This window comes from Cyprinus carpio, chromosome B2 (genome assembly GCF_018340385.1).
Source record: "Cyprinus carpio isolate SPL01 chromosome B2, ASM1834038v1, whole genome shotgun sequence".
Lineage (NCBI taxonomy): Eukaryota > Metazoa > Chordata > Actinopteri > Cypriniformes > Cyprinidae > Cyprinus > Cyprinus carpio.
Window position 1 is genome coordinate 31,454,536 of NC_056598.1, and position 15,786 is coordinate 31,470,321.

General features: G+C 33.8%; 1 protein-coding gene across 1 annotated transcript; it reads right to left on the bottom strand.

Moving 5' to 3' along the window:
- Positions 1 to 319: 319 nt before the first annotated feature.
- On the bottom strand, positions 320 to 9,899 carry LOC109062710 (complement C5). The gene is made up of 21 exons (XM_042719134.1): positions 9,660 to 9,899; positions 9,235 to 9,430; positions 8,895 to 9,048; positions 8,686 to 8,756; positions 8,503 to 8,597; positions 6,898 to 6,980; positions 6,729 to 6,819; positions 6,174 to 6,279; positions 5,963 to 6,098; positions 5,736 to 5,851; positions 5,432 to 5,632; positions 5,050 to 5,241; positions 3,903 to 4,109; positions 3,648 to 3,809; positions 3,379 to 3,505; positions 3,178 to 3,246; positions 2,970 to 3,072; positions 2,429 to 2,541; positions 2,239 to 2,323; positions 1,972 to 2,054; positions 320 to 570 (listed from the first exon to the last, which is right to left on the bottom strand). Exons 1-21 carry the CDS (start codon positions 9,725 to 9,727, stop codon positions 428 to 430), a joined length of 2,601 nt encoding a protein of 866 aa, XP_042575068.1. The 5' UTR covers positions 9,728 to 9,899; the 3' UTR covers positions 320 to 427.
- Positions 9,900 to 15,786: the final 5,887 nt, after the last annotated feature.

The following is a 15,786-nucleotide window of genomic DNA, read 5'->3' on the forward strand; positions in this document are numbered from 1 at the left end:
GAATGTGAAGACATTTTGGTGCAGGGATAAAGTTACAATGTTTCAATTTAAATAAATGCAAACATGTATTGATTTGTGGATTAATTAATTTATTGTCATATATACATTCCAGGAGTGTTAAATTTGACTTGAATTGAGTTAATTGTACACTGGCTTTTTTGCTGTGCAGGAGAGTACTGGAGAGGTGTTAAGTTGTAAATCTTTACACTGGTGTTAGGGAAAAATCAACACTCTGTGGTGTGGACCAGAGTTGTTTTTTAACTCATATAACTCATTCATTGTGTTAAACATGTAACTCTGAAAAGATTGGGACAATATGCACACTTTTTCGGAGTTTATTTTAAGTCTGCTAGAGTTGAATTAACACTTGCAATTTTGCTGTGTATAATTTCTGTTTAAAGTCATCCTCCTGATTAAGAACTGAACCTTATACCTCAGTTCTTGACAAATGCTGATTGTAGACTGAACCCCTGAGCTCAATCTGCTCTTCACGAACCATGGAATGAGGCAAGGGTACATCCACACTAATGTCCTGGGACACCTGAATCTTTTCCTCTGACACACAGATCCCTGGCCAAAGGAACAGGAGAGTCTGAGATTCTAACCCAAGACACCTTAAACAAATATCTGCATGCACAATACACGGCAATGATTTCCAGAATACATTGTTGGTTATGAACACTGTCTTTGTGAAGTTTATGCATATGGTTGGAAATGCTACTTTATAAACAGTATTTTGTTGTCCTACTTATGTGGCATGTGGGTTGCATTCTGTTATCATCTTGGAAACAGATTCAATCAATTTGCATGTTAATTCAATTTTGTTTAAAGGATCTTAACTTTTGTCAGTCCAGTTGAATAATGAGTAAAAGTAGAAAAGAAGATGAAAAAAAGTGGCTGTAATTACTTTCGGTTCTTTAATCACAGGTAAGGTGATGTAAGGTCCAGGTGAGCACATACTGGGATACAGTATTCTGTTCTGTCTGTTTGTATTTTATTTAATATTAATATATAGTTACTATATATATTTAATTGGAGGGTCAGTGCATGAATGAATGTAAATTTTATCATCATTTACTCACAGTCCTGTCGTTCCAACTCTGTATGACTTTCTTTCTTCAGTGGAGCAAAATTATATTTATAAATTTATCTATATATGTGTTTGTATTTTAATTTGATTGTCATATAATTAGAATATCATCAAAATTTTTTTTTTTTTAAAAGTGAAACTTGTGTATTATATTCATTCATTACACACAGACTGATTTATTTCAAATGTTTATTTATTTTAATTTTGATGATTATAACTGACAACTAAGGAAAATCCCAAATTCAGTATCTCAGAAAATTAGAATATTGTGAAAAGGTTCGATATTGAAGACACCTGTTGCCACACTCTAATCAGTTAATTAACTCAAAACACCTGAAAAGCCCTTAAATGGCCTCTCAGTCTAGTTTTGTAGGCTACACAATCATGGGGAAGACTGCTGACTTGACAGTTGTCCAAAAGACGACCATTGACATATATATATAGTAGAATGTTGATAACCAAAATGATGGGAACTAAATAGTTTTGGTTCTGTTTGACTCTTATTATATGGACAAGAAACAAGTGTGTGTGTGTGTGTGTGTGTGTGTGTGTGTGTGTGTGTGTGTGTGTGTGTGTGTGTGTGTGTGTGTGTGTGTGTGTGTGTGTGTGTGTGTGTGTTTCACTGAAGAAAGAAAGTCATACAGACTTGCAATGACATGAGGATGAGTAAATGATGACAGCATTTACATTTTCGAATGGACTATTCATAGGTTTAATGTGCTACTGTAGTTAATTAGTAGATAATTCACATAATAAGTAGATCAGACACAATAGTTAATGTTATTTCAGCCTATCTGATAGCAATTTAGATGCATGTGATTCCCTTTTCAGCCACAAGGTGACGCTAAAACAAATAATTTAAATACAGCTTGTTAACTCACCCTCACTGAATACCGCAACTGCTTTCAGCTCCCATGTAGTCAGTGTGTCTGGAATAATTTTGGTAATGCTTACTGAGCCAGACCTAAAACAGATTAAATTGGTTTTCAGAGAGTCATTTTATGTCATTGTTGTTTTTTTTTAAATCCGTGTAATAAAGCAATAATATAATTATATATATTTTGTAAAGAATATTTTTCATATTTTTTATATAAAGATTAGGATTATCGATTAGACAGAAGGGATTAGGGTTCAGAAAGTTTTCTTACTTGCTGGTGTGTTCCTCCCATAACCAGCTCTCAGGGAAGTAGCTCCTAATCTTAGGTGGCATCGCATCCAGCAGAAAGTCAGTTGCTGCATTGTGTAACAGAGAACTTTAGATCCTGCCTTTATATGTGTTAGTCATCTAAAGTTACTATAGAAGTTCATTATGATGATGTATGTGAGAAACACCCAAACCTGAGTGACTTAGTATGATTTTATCCACATTCTCTTGACGGAGCTTTATAGCTTGGACGCAACATTTCATGAAAGCATACGCACACCGCTTCTTCTGATTCATATCAAAATTTCTAGATTTTTTCAGAAAGATGAAATGAAATGTCATATGAAATGATTCACTGGAACACTTTACACAGTGTAAACAAACATGTCTATAAGTATAATATATAGTTTATTATCTTATCTTGTTATGACATGATCTTATTATGAAATTACTTACAGTAGCAATATCTAATTATACGCTCCAGAACAAAATTGCATAGTAAGTCGATATTTATAATCATGTTTATTAATTAATAACAAAAAATTTATTTTTTATGAGTAATATGTATTAGGTGTTTATGCAACAATGGCACTACAAAACAAATAGATTGAAATAAAATTAAATTGTTATTTATAATTTATATAACATTCAATTTAGAAAAGATCTTTAAAATATGATTTCATGTAAGAGTAAAATTAAACAGACTTAATTTAAAAGGACTTGAATGTTCCTTACGGAGGAAAAGACAATCTTTCTGAACGATGTTTACAGGTTTCAAGCATCAAGCTACTCTGTGTCCCAGAGGTGCAGCAATGCTGGTACAACCCAAAGGATTTGGCTATAGAACAAACAGGTGGGCATAAATGTATTTTGATGATGTCGCTATGATTAAAAAAGGTTTAGATTATACTGTTTTTCAGACATAAAATGCTTGCAAACAGACCCATTTGTTCAAACGTTTGTGCCAGGTCAACTGAACGCTTCGGCCTAACCAAGTCGGAGCAAACCCCCTCTACAAAAAAAAAAAAAAAGAGAGAACAAAACAGAGAATGCATTTGCCAGTGTTTCAGAAAATTATCATGTGCTATAGTAAGATGTTTTAATGTAACAAATCATACATATTAACTTTAAAATGAGCATGTACCTGTGCTAGAGGTTTTGGCGTTTGCATTGGTGATGAACATAAGGCCGACACGGTCAAATACATCAGCATTATTTTTTCCGCCTCCTCTTCCACAACCCAAATCACTTCGCTCAACATGTTGTAGCACCTGTGACAATGAGAAACATTTGTATCATGATATTAACTTGTAGTTCTCATCTTTAAAAGCATAATTCACATGATGTTACTGTCATTTACTCAAAAAACATAATATTCGACTGTATACAACTTGTACAAATCCTCTATTTCACCTTTTTTAGAGGGTCCTTGTCATAAGATTTTAGGTTGTACAGGGCCGTATCAACAGCAGAAAAGACCACCAGTGACTCTTCTCTGCTTTTAGTTGACACTCTTAATTTGAGTTCATCTTTGGGTTTGTAGACATGCTGTGAGTCGGGAGTTGATATGTCTACCTGAAATATATTTAGATGAGTCATGATTTCACAATGTTTCAATATCATGATGAAACACTTCACAATTACCGATGGCAGAGAAAAAGGCATTACGTTTAAATTGTTAACACATTTAGCCTTCACATCAATCCACGTGGAGTCTGCCACCAGCTCTGCTTTTTCCTCCCCATACAGGACGTAGTACACTACTAGCCGAGCGGACGGCACCATGTCAGGCGTGATCTTAATGTTGAGGTTCTGATTCTTTACACCGTCCCACTTAACCGTGTCAAACTGCACAACTTTTCCTCTGGAAATGATCTGAGAAAAAAAATGATTGCATCATAGTAGATGATTCACTGGAACAAATATAGACTGAATTCAGTGAAGCCCCAATTAAACTATAACATATGTGTCATTCAGATGGACTGTGTTACAGCATACGTGGATTTAAAAGCTTGGATTAGTACAATTATTATACTATTAGTATTTTTTAAAGAAATTGCTACTTATATTAAAAGTCTCAAGGATACATTAAATTGATTAAAAAAAGAGACAGTAAAAACATTTATAATGTTACAGAAGATTCAAATAAATGCTGTTCTTTTAAACTTTCCACTCATTGAAGATTCCTGAAAAAAAAAATTTATCACAAAAGCAATCAGCAGCACAACTGTTTTTTACATTTATAACAATAATAAAAATGTTTCTTGTGCAGAAAATCAGCATATTAGAATGATTTCTAAAAGAGCTGTGCGACGCTGAAGACTGGGGTAATGACGCTAAAAATTCAGCCTTGCCAACACAGAAATATATTACATTTTTAAAAAAATATAATAATAGAGGGCAATTATTTTCAATTGTAAAGACATTTCACAATATTACAGTTTTTACTGTATTTTTTCCTCAAATAATTCTAGCCTTGGTGCGACTTCTTTTAAAAAATCCTACACCCTGAACTTTTGAACGGGTTTACACAACAAATGACTATTAATAATTACAATGACTATGATTTGAAAAATCTGTTTAAAAATCAGTTGTTTTAGAGAAATATATGTGAGCCTTAAAATGATACTAAAAATATGTCACATAAAAGAGAAAATCGAAAAGAGCTTAATAAATAAAAAGCTTAACTAAATAACTTGAAATCTGTAGTGACTAATTCAGATGGTAACAATGCATTTTTATTATTTTGTTCCTCTTTTGTTAGCTGATTTGGATACAAGTGTCTGCTAAATGCATGAATCTAAACGTATTTTACCTGGTAGCTGAAGGTCTTCAGAGAAAGGAAGTCACGAAAATCAAAGAAAACACTGATGGAAATGTACTGTCCGACTTCAAATACTGAGGATTCAGGTAAACTGATGTACAGGTAACGATGGTTGACAGACACATATGATTCCGCCTTTAGTTTAAGTGGATCCTGACTCCAAGAAGGATCTTCTGTCTCAAACTGAAACGAGTACAATATAAATGACCATTTAGCATATCATATTATTTTGCTTGATAAATAATTACCTGATTAGATTATATATCACTATATTTTTAACCTACTCTTTTTTATATATCACTCAGCTCTTATTACTGACTGAAATATTCCCTGATTGGGCCCATCAAAAAAAAGAGGCCACAGTTTAACTCACAGTGAATTCAGCTTGTTTCACATTAGCTGGTATATTACAGGTGAAGTAAGCAATTCCATCCCCCCGACTTGTCACGTTCAATGTATCCTCGTGCCCTAAGAATTGGAGGGTGTGATGTTGATTGTCAGCTGTGGTTATTGTTGCCCTGGTCGTGACTGACACACCTTGCACTGGTTGACCCAAAGGATCCTTCACCAAGACCTGGTTTCAAAATGTCACCAAAATGTTAGGATGGATGAAACATTTATGTATATGTACGTTTGTTCTAATATAATAAAATGACTTGAGAAGACAGGTTTCTTACTCTCATAGAGTATGGTAGACCCGGTTTGATAAAAGGAGGGGTTGCAATCAGATTCAGTGTAAAAGGAGTTTCCACAAATTTCACATTTGAGAGCACTGCTTCCTGGGTGATACCACCTGACAATGAAGAGGGGTTTCCAGCGTTGTTAAATGGTTGTCACATTTATTTGCTTGATGGGTTCAATCTGGATAACACACTCCTGTGTCTGTGGAACTAACCGGACCTACCAGTTGATTCTTGTAACAAAACTCTCACTTGAAGAAAGCTGTTTTCTTTCATGGCGCTCAGAGTTTGAGGCCCATCTGGCATGGTTGACAAAGCTGACTTGATGTTTAAGTTGACTTCTTGCATTCCATTTCTCAGCTAAAATGAAAGCCGAAAAAAAATGTATTCTCTGACCTCAAATATTTTAAAATGTTTTGTTGAGCGCACACTGACCGAGTATCTTGAAAGGGTTGCTGGTATCATGACAGTTTCATCTGGAGAACTGTATCCGAACGTCACGGAAATATCTGCCGAACTAACTGGTGCTCCATGAACATACCTGCCAGCACAGATAGACAAATTTAAACAATTTTCAACAATGGCAAAATATAAAATATTATTACAATTTAAAATCGTTTTCTAACTTAAAATGTTCTAATTTAAAACTTTTTTCTAACAGTTTTTCAAATGTAATGTATTTCTGTGATGTGCAGCTGTATTTTCAGCATCATTACTCCAGTCTTCAGTGTCACATGATCTTCAGAGATATTTTTAGTATGATGATTTACTGCTCATGAAACATTTCTTATTATCAGTGTTGAAAACAGTTGTGCTGCACATATCAATGTTGAAAGCAGTTGTGCTGCTTCATATTTTTGTGGAAATGATTCGTTTTTACACTATTCTTTGATTATCAGAAAGTTCAAAACGAATAGCATTTATTTTCAACAGTGATTTCTTGTGTTTTAAAGGTAATGTTTTTACTGAAATAAAACAGGAAAAACATACTTGGCTGAAATCTTCAATTGGAAAGATTCAAAGTTTTTCTCACTGACGTAGTTGGCCTCGGGCTGAATGTGAAGTGAAATATTAGGCAGCACTGAAAAACATAGATTTAAGATATAATGGAAACTGAATGTCTACTAACACTTTTTTTTTTAAACAACCGTATTCTTACCATATTCTTTGACCTCAAACTCGGCAGTGGCAGTGGTTTCAAAAGTGTCTGCACAGGTGGCCAAAATCTTCCAGATTCCGTAACTAATGAGATTTATATCGTGAAAAAAAATGATACAGAGAAAAAGTAATGAATAGACCTGCATTCAACATTCTTCTGTAATAGCTTCACCAGCAAGACTTTCATTTCTCACCAAACTTCATCTGGTTAACAAGAACTTACCAGGGGTGCGTTTCCAAAAACAAATATGGTTGCAATTTCGTCGTTACCAATTGATTTCAATGGAACTAACTACCATAGTTAGCCTGGACCGCCATAGAAATTCAGAAGCAAGCTGGCCTTCAGCAGTGTCACTATTATTCCTAATAAGCAGTGTTGGGGAAAGTTACTTTTAAAAGTAAAGCATTACAATATTGCGTTACTCCCTAAAAAAGTAACTAATTACATTACTTTGTTACTTTTTACGGAAAGTAATGTGTTATGTTACTTTTGCATTACTTACTTACTTGCATACTTTTTAAATATGAGCAGGGCTTGATTGTTTTTAATATAAGAAGTTCTGTTTATAGCAAGTATAAAAGCCCTTTCACACTTAAAAGTGTAATGAATAAGCCTCAGGCTGAAGGAGAAGTAAATTGGCGTCTGCACAGTAGAACACAGGAGACGAAGGTTCAACACTTTAGCAATAAACAAAACAAAACAATCAAGCACAATTGTTAGTTTATCTAAAGTCATTTTTGCTTATTAGTATGGTTGAACTGGATCAAAGGTCAGCAGCAAAGACATTAGTTAATAAAATGGGATTAGATACATTTGTGTTATTTAACATATTTAATTATTGCAGGTTTGCGTCATATTCTGAGTTCGCATTTCACTGTTTGAATTCATTTTGATGAATACTAATTTTTTTTTTTTTTATTGTGAGTGGGATAAATTAATGCATATTCACATTTAGTCTAGAACTACATTATGTTCACACAGCGCACACAATGCCTCTTTAATTCCCATTTCTCCCAATGTGGGGACAGATGACTGGTCAGTCAATAAATGGGAAAACAAAGTAACTGATGTTACATAAAAAAGTAACTCATATTGAGGAAGGGTGAATGGTGAGTCTGTAAATGGGAAAAACTAGTTACTTGAATTTTTTAGGATCATTAAAAAAGTAAATCTGATTACGTAACTCAGATTACTTGTAATGCCTTCCCTTATACTTTGAAAAGTAAAAAAAAAGAAGTTTATTCAAGTGTGCTATTAGTATTCTTTCTTCTTTTAAAAACTAAAAATATAGTAAAGTATGCTTTTAGAATAAATTTTACTTTTTATATTAATATATTTCTCAGAAATGGGCTTTATGTACTTCTCAGAAATATACTTACAAAACGACATTTAAGTATTTTTTGACTTATACTTACTATTATTTTAAAAAGTCTAAATGTACTTGAACTTTACTTAAGTCCAAACTTTTGGTCTGTACTGTATATTCTTTTTGTTAATTAAAATAAACTAGTAAACTTGAAGTATACTACTTTTTGGTAAGGGTTACCCCCAACACTGCTAATAAGCATTTAAACATCAGATCAACTAATAGACTGTGTGTCTTACATTGGCTTTAAAGGTATTTTGAAAGGTGGAAGAAGTGGTTTTGCTCCATTGATGTCTGTCATATTAATCATCTCTACTTTGATACCAGTAGGGTCCTAAAAGGAAGTTGAAACGTCAACAAGGTTATCACATATAGAAATCATAATTCACGTGAGGTATGAGGTTGTGAAGAGAGACACTCACCACGAATGTAAGGGTGACGGTTCGTCTAGATTTCCTCAGCTCCTCGTTGAAGGAGTAAACACGCACTTGTACTAAGAAAACAAACAGATTGAAAGGATTGTTTTGAGGTGAATCTCTCTTTGCTTATGCACTCCATCTTTATTTATTCCAAGCCTTTTCTCTTCATACAACTTGTGCTCTTACACAAAATATTTTTTTATCATACTGACCCTCTTGTTCGGGTGTATATAGCGGCTTGTCAGTCTGGATAAAGAGAAACCCGTTAACAGTAGTGACTGGGATTTTTTCATGTGCAGTGAAAGCAGAGGAAATCGCCTGAAGGTAGACATAATTGTCCTCTTTAGGGAAATCTGTAGCCATTATCTGGGAAACAGAAGAAGAAGAAAAAAAAGAAGCATTTTCACAACATATTCATGAATAAAATCAAATACGGCAACACTTTTCACATGTTTTGTAACTGTAAATAAAAACAACATTTTAAAGTTAAAAAAACAAACAAACAAAAATCATACAAAAATATCTTCTGGGATCTTAAATTTGCAGTCCCACCCGTAAAGTAGCTGAAGCTTGATAGTTATTCTCAGCGTTGAGCTTCAGGGACTGAGACGCATATTGTTTATAACTTGGTGCTAGTGTGTTCTTTAGGTGAAGATCTACTGTCATTTCCTTGTCATAACCAAACAACTGCACCACCACCTTTTCCGAAGCATCGAGTCGCAGCAGTTTAGGTGCAGTGATTAAGTATCTGTAAAACAAAACAGATACTTGTGTCTGTGGGTTGCTTTCAGAGCTTGGCAGATGTGAAAAAACAAACAATTTAAAAAATAAATGCCTATTTCAGACAAACATGAAGGGTTACTCACAAGTGTACAGAAGGTTACGTTTAGTTAACTTTTCATTTTTTGTTTTTTTGTTTTGCTTTTTGATAATACAGACCAGTATTTATATTTTAAATGATGTAAAATGCAACTTACACACTTTCCTGGACAGTGATGCAGACGAATAGATGAAGTATACAGAGCAAAAATAAACGTGCCATCATAGACGGTTTGCTCCTTCAAAAAACAGGCCAGACATTTGTTTTGTCAGCCAAATCAACAGCCTATCTGCTTTGCTTGCTTTAAGTTACTTATTAGCTCAACTGTCTTAAAATAGGTCCCAAAAATGTTTTTGAGGTTTAGTTTTTGTAAGAATAGCTATAGTCTACATATGATGACTGCGAAATACATCAGTCATAATGATTAGTTTATCTGTTCGTGTGTAAAATTTTAACGTTTGATTATTAAATGCTTCTGTCATCATTGTATAGTTTAGTCATTTAGCAAGTCACGATGAAAGCAAAGCTCAGATCTATTTACAGCTAAAAGGGGATTTCATGGAGATGTTTTTTCTTTCATGGGTTGTTTTATTATTGTGCAATTCTAGTAACATTTGGACATCAACCTGACTCTTGACTTTTGTCATTGATTTACTGAATTGAGTAAAATGTACACATTTAAGTAGAAACCCACTATGGCAAGATATTGAAAAGTGTTCACTGCAGGTTCTCAGAGAAGACAACATGGATATTTTGTATCATTAACTGTACAAAATAAGATAAATAAGTGATGGCAACATATATTACTTAAACTCATCAAATAATTTAACCAATTTCAACTTTAATTTTTAAGTTATTCAAGATTTAACAAAACACATTTTCTTTTTTTTTTTAAGTTAGTTGAAATGACTTGTACAGCCAATATGATTATAGTTTCTAAGTTGAATTAGGTGGAAATTTCTACGGACATTTACATTTTTAGGTCTGTTCACAGCCCTGCTAAGATGTATTATCATAGCAAAAAAGTGACAAAAATATGAGATTATTTGTCAATTATTTATTGAAGTGAATACCCAAATAATTTTATATAAGCAAACATAGTATGCATAATATAATAGAACCAAGTTTTGTAAAAATACTTTAAGCTTTACATACATACACAGATACAGGGACTATTCCATCAAATCATATATACATTCCTTTACATACCTCATATTGTTCATTCACAATAAACATGCTTTGTGACCCACTGCTCTGATTGGGCTGCAGTGAAACAAATCAGTCACTACGTGGTGCTTGATCCCAGTGGATCCTTCATATGTGAATGGGGTGATGTGTGCTAGGACAAAAAAATACTAATGCATGCACGAATAAAAGATACACTTACTACTGATCAAATTCAATGATAGTGTTTGATCAGATATAATGTGGCAGATATCCGCGAGAACAAAGAGCCAGCAGTGCGTGAACAGTAGTTCTGCCAATTAATTCAACATGAACATACGAAACAGCCCTTCCATTGCCATCGTTTTCACTTCAGTGCTGTCATAACTGAGTTCTGCAGGCGTCGTTCATCATATCTGACCACCTTTTCACCTTTACGGGACTGTAAAGCATCAATTTGAAGTACTCAGGATGGGCTTGGCCAAAAACAGATTTCTACACATGAGCCAGCAGCACTGAAGAACAGCCTGTGAGTCTGCAATCATCTAAGACGCTTCATGCATTCTCATAGCACCATGGTGGGTATGCGAAGCACCAGTGAGGCCTGGTGAGGAACCTGTGTCAGCTGAGGGGGAGGAGAGTTCCTGATCTGGAGGTATTGTCTGTTAATGAAAAAGGTGGGTATTTTTTTATATATATATATATATTCATGATATTTATTAGTCAGTTGTAGGGGTGTAGGGGTGTAATGATTAATCGATATATATATATATGGATCTATAAATCGATACGATGTCTGACGATACGATGCATCGATGCCACACGTAAAATATCGATATCTGTAGTATAAATAGGCACCTTATTTGGCACTGTCCTCATATTCACATAATGTCTGTCTATGCATTACCGCCAACGCGTGCATTCTCGCTCAAACTCGCGTATCAGGACTCGATATAAGGACTGCCCTTGCCAGAAAGGTGAAGCATTAAAGACGCTCGAGATTGTTTGCGGAACAGTCGAGCGCTGTGTGAGAGGTTTTCAGCGCACACATCTGAAGCGCGCGCACGCACACAGACAGCCGCGTCTAGACCGCGTGAATACTACATCGAGCTCTCTCTCTTCCGCTTTTTTGTGCATGGATGAATAAATACAGACACAATCAAAATGCGCATTTTGGCGAATATCCTAGTAAACACAGTCGTTAGGCATATGTCTTAACGTAAACAGTTGAGAAAGAAAAGGCGTGTGTATCAGTATATTAAATCCGTGCTTCGTTCTTAAAGTGAAAGCAAACTAATAATAAATCTAATTCTGTCTGCTCCTGACGACTAAAAACCGTTATAACATCAGAAATGATTCATCTATATTTAATTTATAGCATGAAGACTGTGCAGTTATTTTACATTTGATTAGTATATTACATTTCTGTAGCGTTACGTTACCTGAAAATTAATTTTTGACTTATCTGAAAAACCTGAAAAGCACTGTTTATTGAACTGTGTGTAGTTTTGTTGTACTTGTAGTTAGAATTTTTAGCACTGAGCCCATAGTAGCAGCCAGAATTGTTTTTCCAATTGTTTATTTTCTTTATTATTTAAAAAAATGTGTAGGCCTATTTTTTTTTTGTTGTTGTTGTAAATGTCCCAACTGAGGTACAGAATGTAAAATTTTCAGATAAATGTTCTTGTTATATAGTTTGGTTGCATTTGTGAGTTAATAAAAATGTAGATGGTTGTTTAAAATGGATATAAAATATCGATATATCGATCGATATACTCCTGTATCGAATCGAATCGTAATCGTATCGTAGAATTTTTTGAGGTATCGGAAATATCATATCGCTGGGTATGAGAATCGATATCATATCGTATCGTGACGAACCATCCGATTTACACCCCTAGTCAGTTGATACAATTTTTTCATTTTATGAATTACATTATGTGTTGATTAATTAATCTAATTAATCACAAACTACATTTGGTTGTGAAAATACCCCCAAAAGAATGAAATAATTTATTTCATTTAACATAAAATTTATTACACGTTTAGGCTACAACGGCTTTACATAAACTATTCAACATAAAAGAAGATAATTTGAGAAACATCTCAGTTTTTTCATTCATGCGTTGGTAACCAAATCTTCAAAATACCTTCTTTTATGTTCCACAAAAGAAAGTATGTCATTCAGGTTTGAGTAAATGATGACATAATTAATTTTTTTTGGGGTGAACAATACCTTTAAAGTGTTTTTCCCCCCTTTTTTATTTTTATGAAATAATACTCTAAATAAGAAACTAAAACTGCCATCAGGTTGCGGTAAATGTCTTTATGAGTCATTCATTCGATTCGTTCAAACGGCTGATTCATTCAGGAATTCAGTAAACGGCTCACTTTATGAATGGGCTTTTGAATCATTGGTTCACCCGATTCGAAAAACGCAGATTCAATCAAAAAACTAAACACAGCTGTGTATCTATGAGATGCACAACAATTCTGCTGTGGCTTTAGTTTATAGATAAAATTTTTATTGGCAAAACAGAGCAAAAACAGACAATATTGTGTTATACTGTTTGTACGGGAAAACCAGACAAAAATACTGAGAAAGAAATAAACAAAGTCATTCTTCCAGTAACAATAATAGAATGTGATTCAGAATGACCTGGTATTTAATAATGTGCTCGAAATGTTACCATAAAAACATTATTTATTCAATTTCTCGTGAAATGTTTTATTTCTGAAACGTTTCAGTCGGATGTTCGTCTACAGTTTTTTAAATGTTATTTGTTTCAGAGAACATTCAAGAGTAACGTTCCCGTGATTTTTGCAACATGGTATAATGGAATATTTATGGAAGCCCATTTCCAACACTGATTGGAAAAAAAAAAATAATAAAAAAAGTAATTGTGACTTTTTATCTTTATGGAAGCCCATTTCCATCTGTCTTTTTTTTCAAGGAAAAAAGTGAGAATTGTGAGAAAAAAGTGAGAATTGCAAGAAAAAAAGTCAGAATTGAGGTGAGGTTAGCGAAGAAAAAAGTGAGAATTGCAGAGAAAAAAAGAATTGCGAAAGTGAGAATAGCGAAGAATTGAAAGAAGAAAAAAGTGAGAATTGCGAAGAAAAAAAGTCAGAATTGCAAGAAAAAAAGAATTGCGAAGAAAAAAGTGAGAATTGCGAGAGAAAAAGAATTGCAAGAAAAAAGTGAGAATTGCGAGAAAAAAGTCAGAATTGCAATAAAGTCAGAATTGAGAGAAAAAAGTGAGAATTGCGAGAAAAAAAGAATTGCGAAGAAAAAAGTGAGAATTGTGAAGAAAAAGTGAGAATTGCGAAGAAAAAAGTGAGAATTGTGGAGAAAAAAGTGAGAATTGCGAGAGAAAAAGAATTGCGAAGAAAAAAAGTGTGAATTGCGCGAAAAAAAGAATTGCGAGAAAAAAAGTGAGAATTGTGAGATAAAAGTGAGAATTGCGAAGAAAAAAGTGAGAATTGCAGAGAAAAATGTGAGAATTGCGAGAAAAAAAGAATTGCGAAGAAAAAAGTGAGAATTGCGAAGAAAAAAGTGAGAATTGGGTAGAAAAAAGTGAGAATTGCGAGGAAAAAAGAATTGCGAGAAAAAATTGTGAATTGTGAAGAAAAAAGTCAGAATTACAAGAAAAAAGAATTGTGAGAAAAAAGTGAGAATTGCGAAGAAAAAAAGTGAGAATTGCGAGAAAAAAAGAATTGCGAGAAAAAAAGTGTGAATTGCGCGAAAAAAAGAATTGCGAGAAAAAAAGTGAGAATTGCGAAGAAAAAAAGTCAGAATTGTTAGGGGAAAAAAGTCGCAATAACCTTTTTTTTTTTATTCAGTAGTGGAAACATGCTTCCATAAACATTCCCTTCACACAGTGTTTTTAAAACTTTTTAAACATGATATTTTGAATGTTCAGAGAACATAAGGTTTCATAACTGAACGTGAACGATCTCAACACGTGTGTGTTAGCAGGGTTACAGCAGAAAGAGCCTGGATGAGAGTTTGTTCAGTCAAGATCACCTGTGAAACTCTAATCATCATATAACTGCTGTCAGATTATTGTTATTACTGATCGATAAATCTTCCTGAAATATCATCTTCACCGGTAGATTCAGAGATATTGCTCTTCGAAGGAGAGACGTCTAATGACTGTGGATCAGCAAAGACACGTGCAGTATCTGATCTTGTGAAATCTTAATGTTAGCTTCTAGTAACAAGGAACGTATGAATGTATGATGTTGTATGTGATGTTGTGGTGTATTAATGTTTTTTTTTATTTTATATTAATGTTTGATTGTTTTTTATTATATTAATACAGATTCTTTAGATCATATTTACATTTATTCATTAAGCAGAAACTTCTATTCAAAGTGACTTGCAAATAAGAAATTCGCATTTCTTTTTATTTCCATTAGTTCCTGCTCTCGTTAGTTAGCTCACATTTGTTTAACTGTCATTTAATGAGTTGTGTTAGTTTTTGTGAAGTCTCTCGAGTCTTTGCATGACTTTAATGGTTTTGCTTTTGATCTGTTGATCTTCTGATTCATGCCTTCGCTCTGAATTCTCCAGCACTGCTAGTTAAGGCACGGGTTAGTATTAGTTAAGGGATAGACGCATTACACATGAATGAGAATTACAAAGAAACTCAAGAGAAAGCATCTGCGCTTGTGGATTTGTGTTTGTGCTCGTTAAGACAGACTGTAACGAGGGAAGAGAGTGTGTTTGTAATCTGAGCTTGAGTTTGACATTCCACAGGGTTAACACTAGTTAAATATAACCCACTTCACCAGCCGGGCCAACACACGCCTCTGTATGGAGGGAAGTGAGTGTGTCTTTTTTCTGAGTTTGTTTTTGGTCTTAAATATAACATTACCTCAAAGTCTGGAGTTGGAAAATAAACTCGACTGATCTATTGTACTCATAATATAATAGTATATATATATATATATTACAATATAAAAATATATAATAGTTTTGTGTAAGATTGCAAAGATATTTTCTTGCTCCTAACATACATTTTGAAATATATTTTAGTATAAAGGTTGAAACTCAGCATTTGAAGTGGATCAAAACCTTTCAGCAAAGTTGTCCTAAAACTTAAAACCAAATGCGTTCT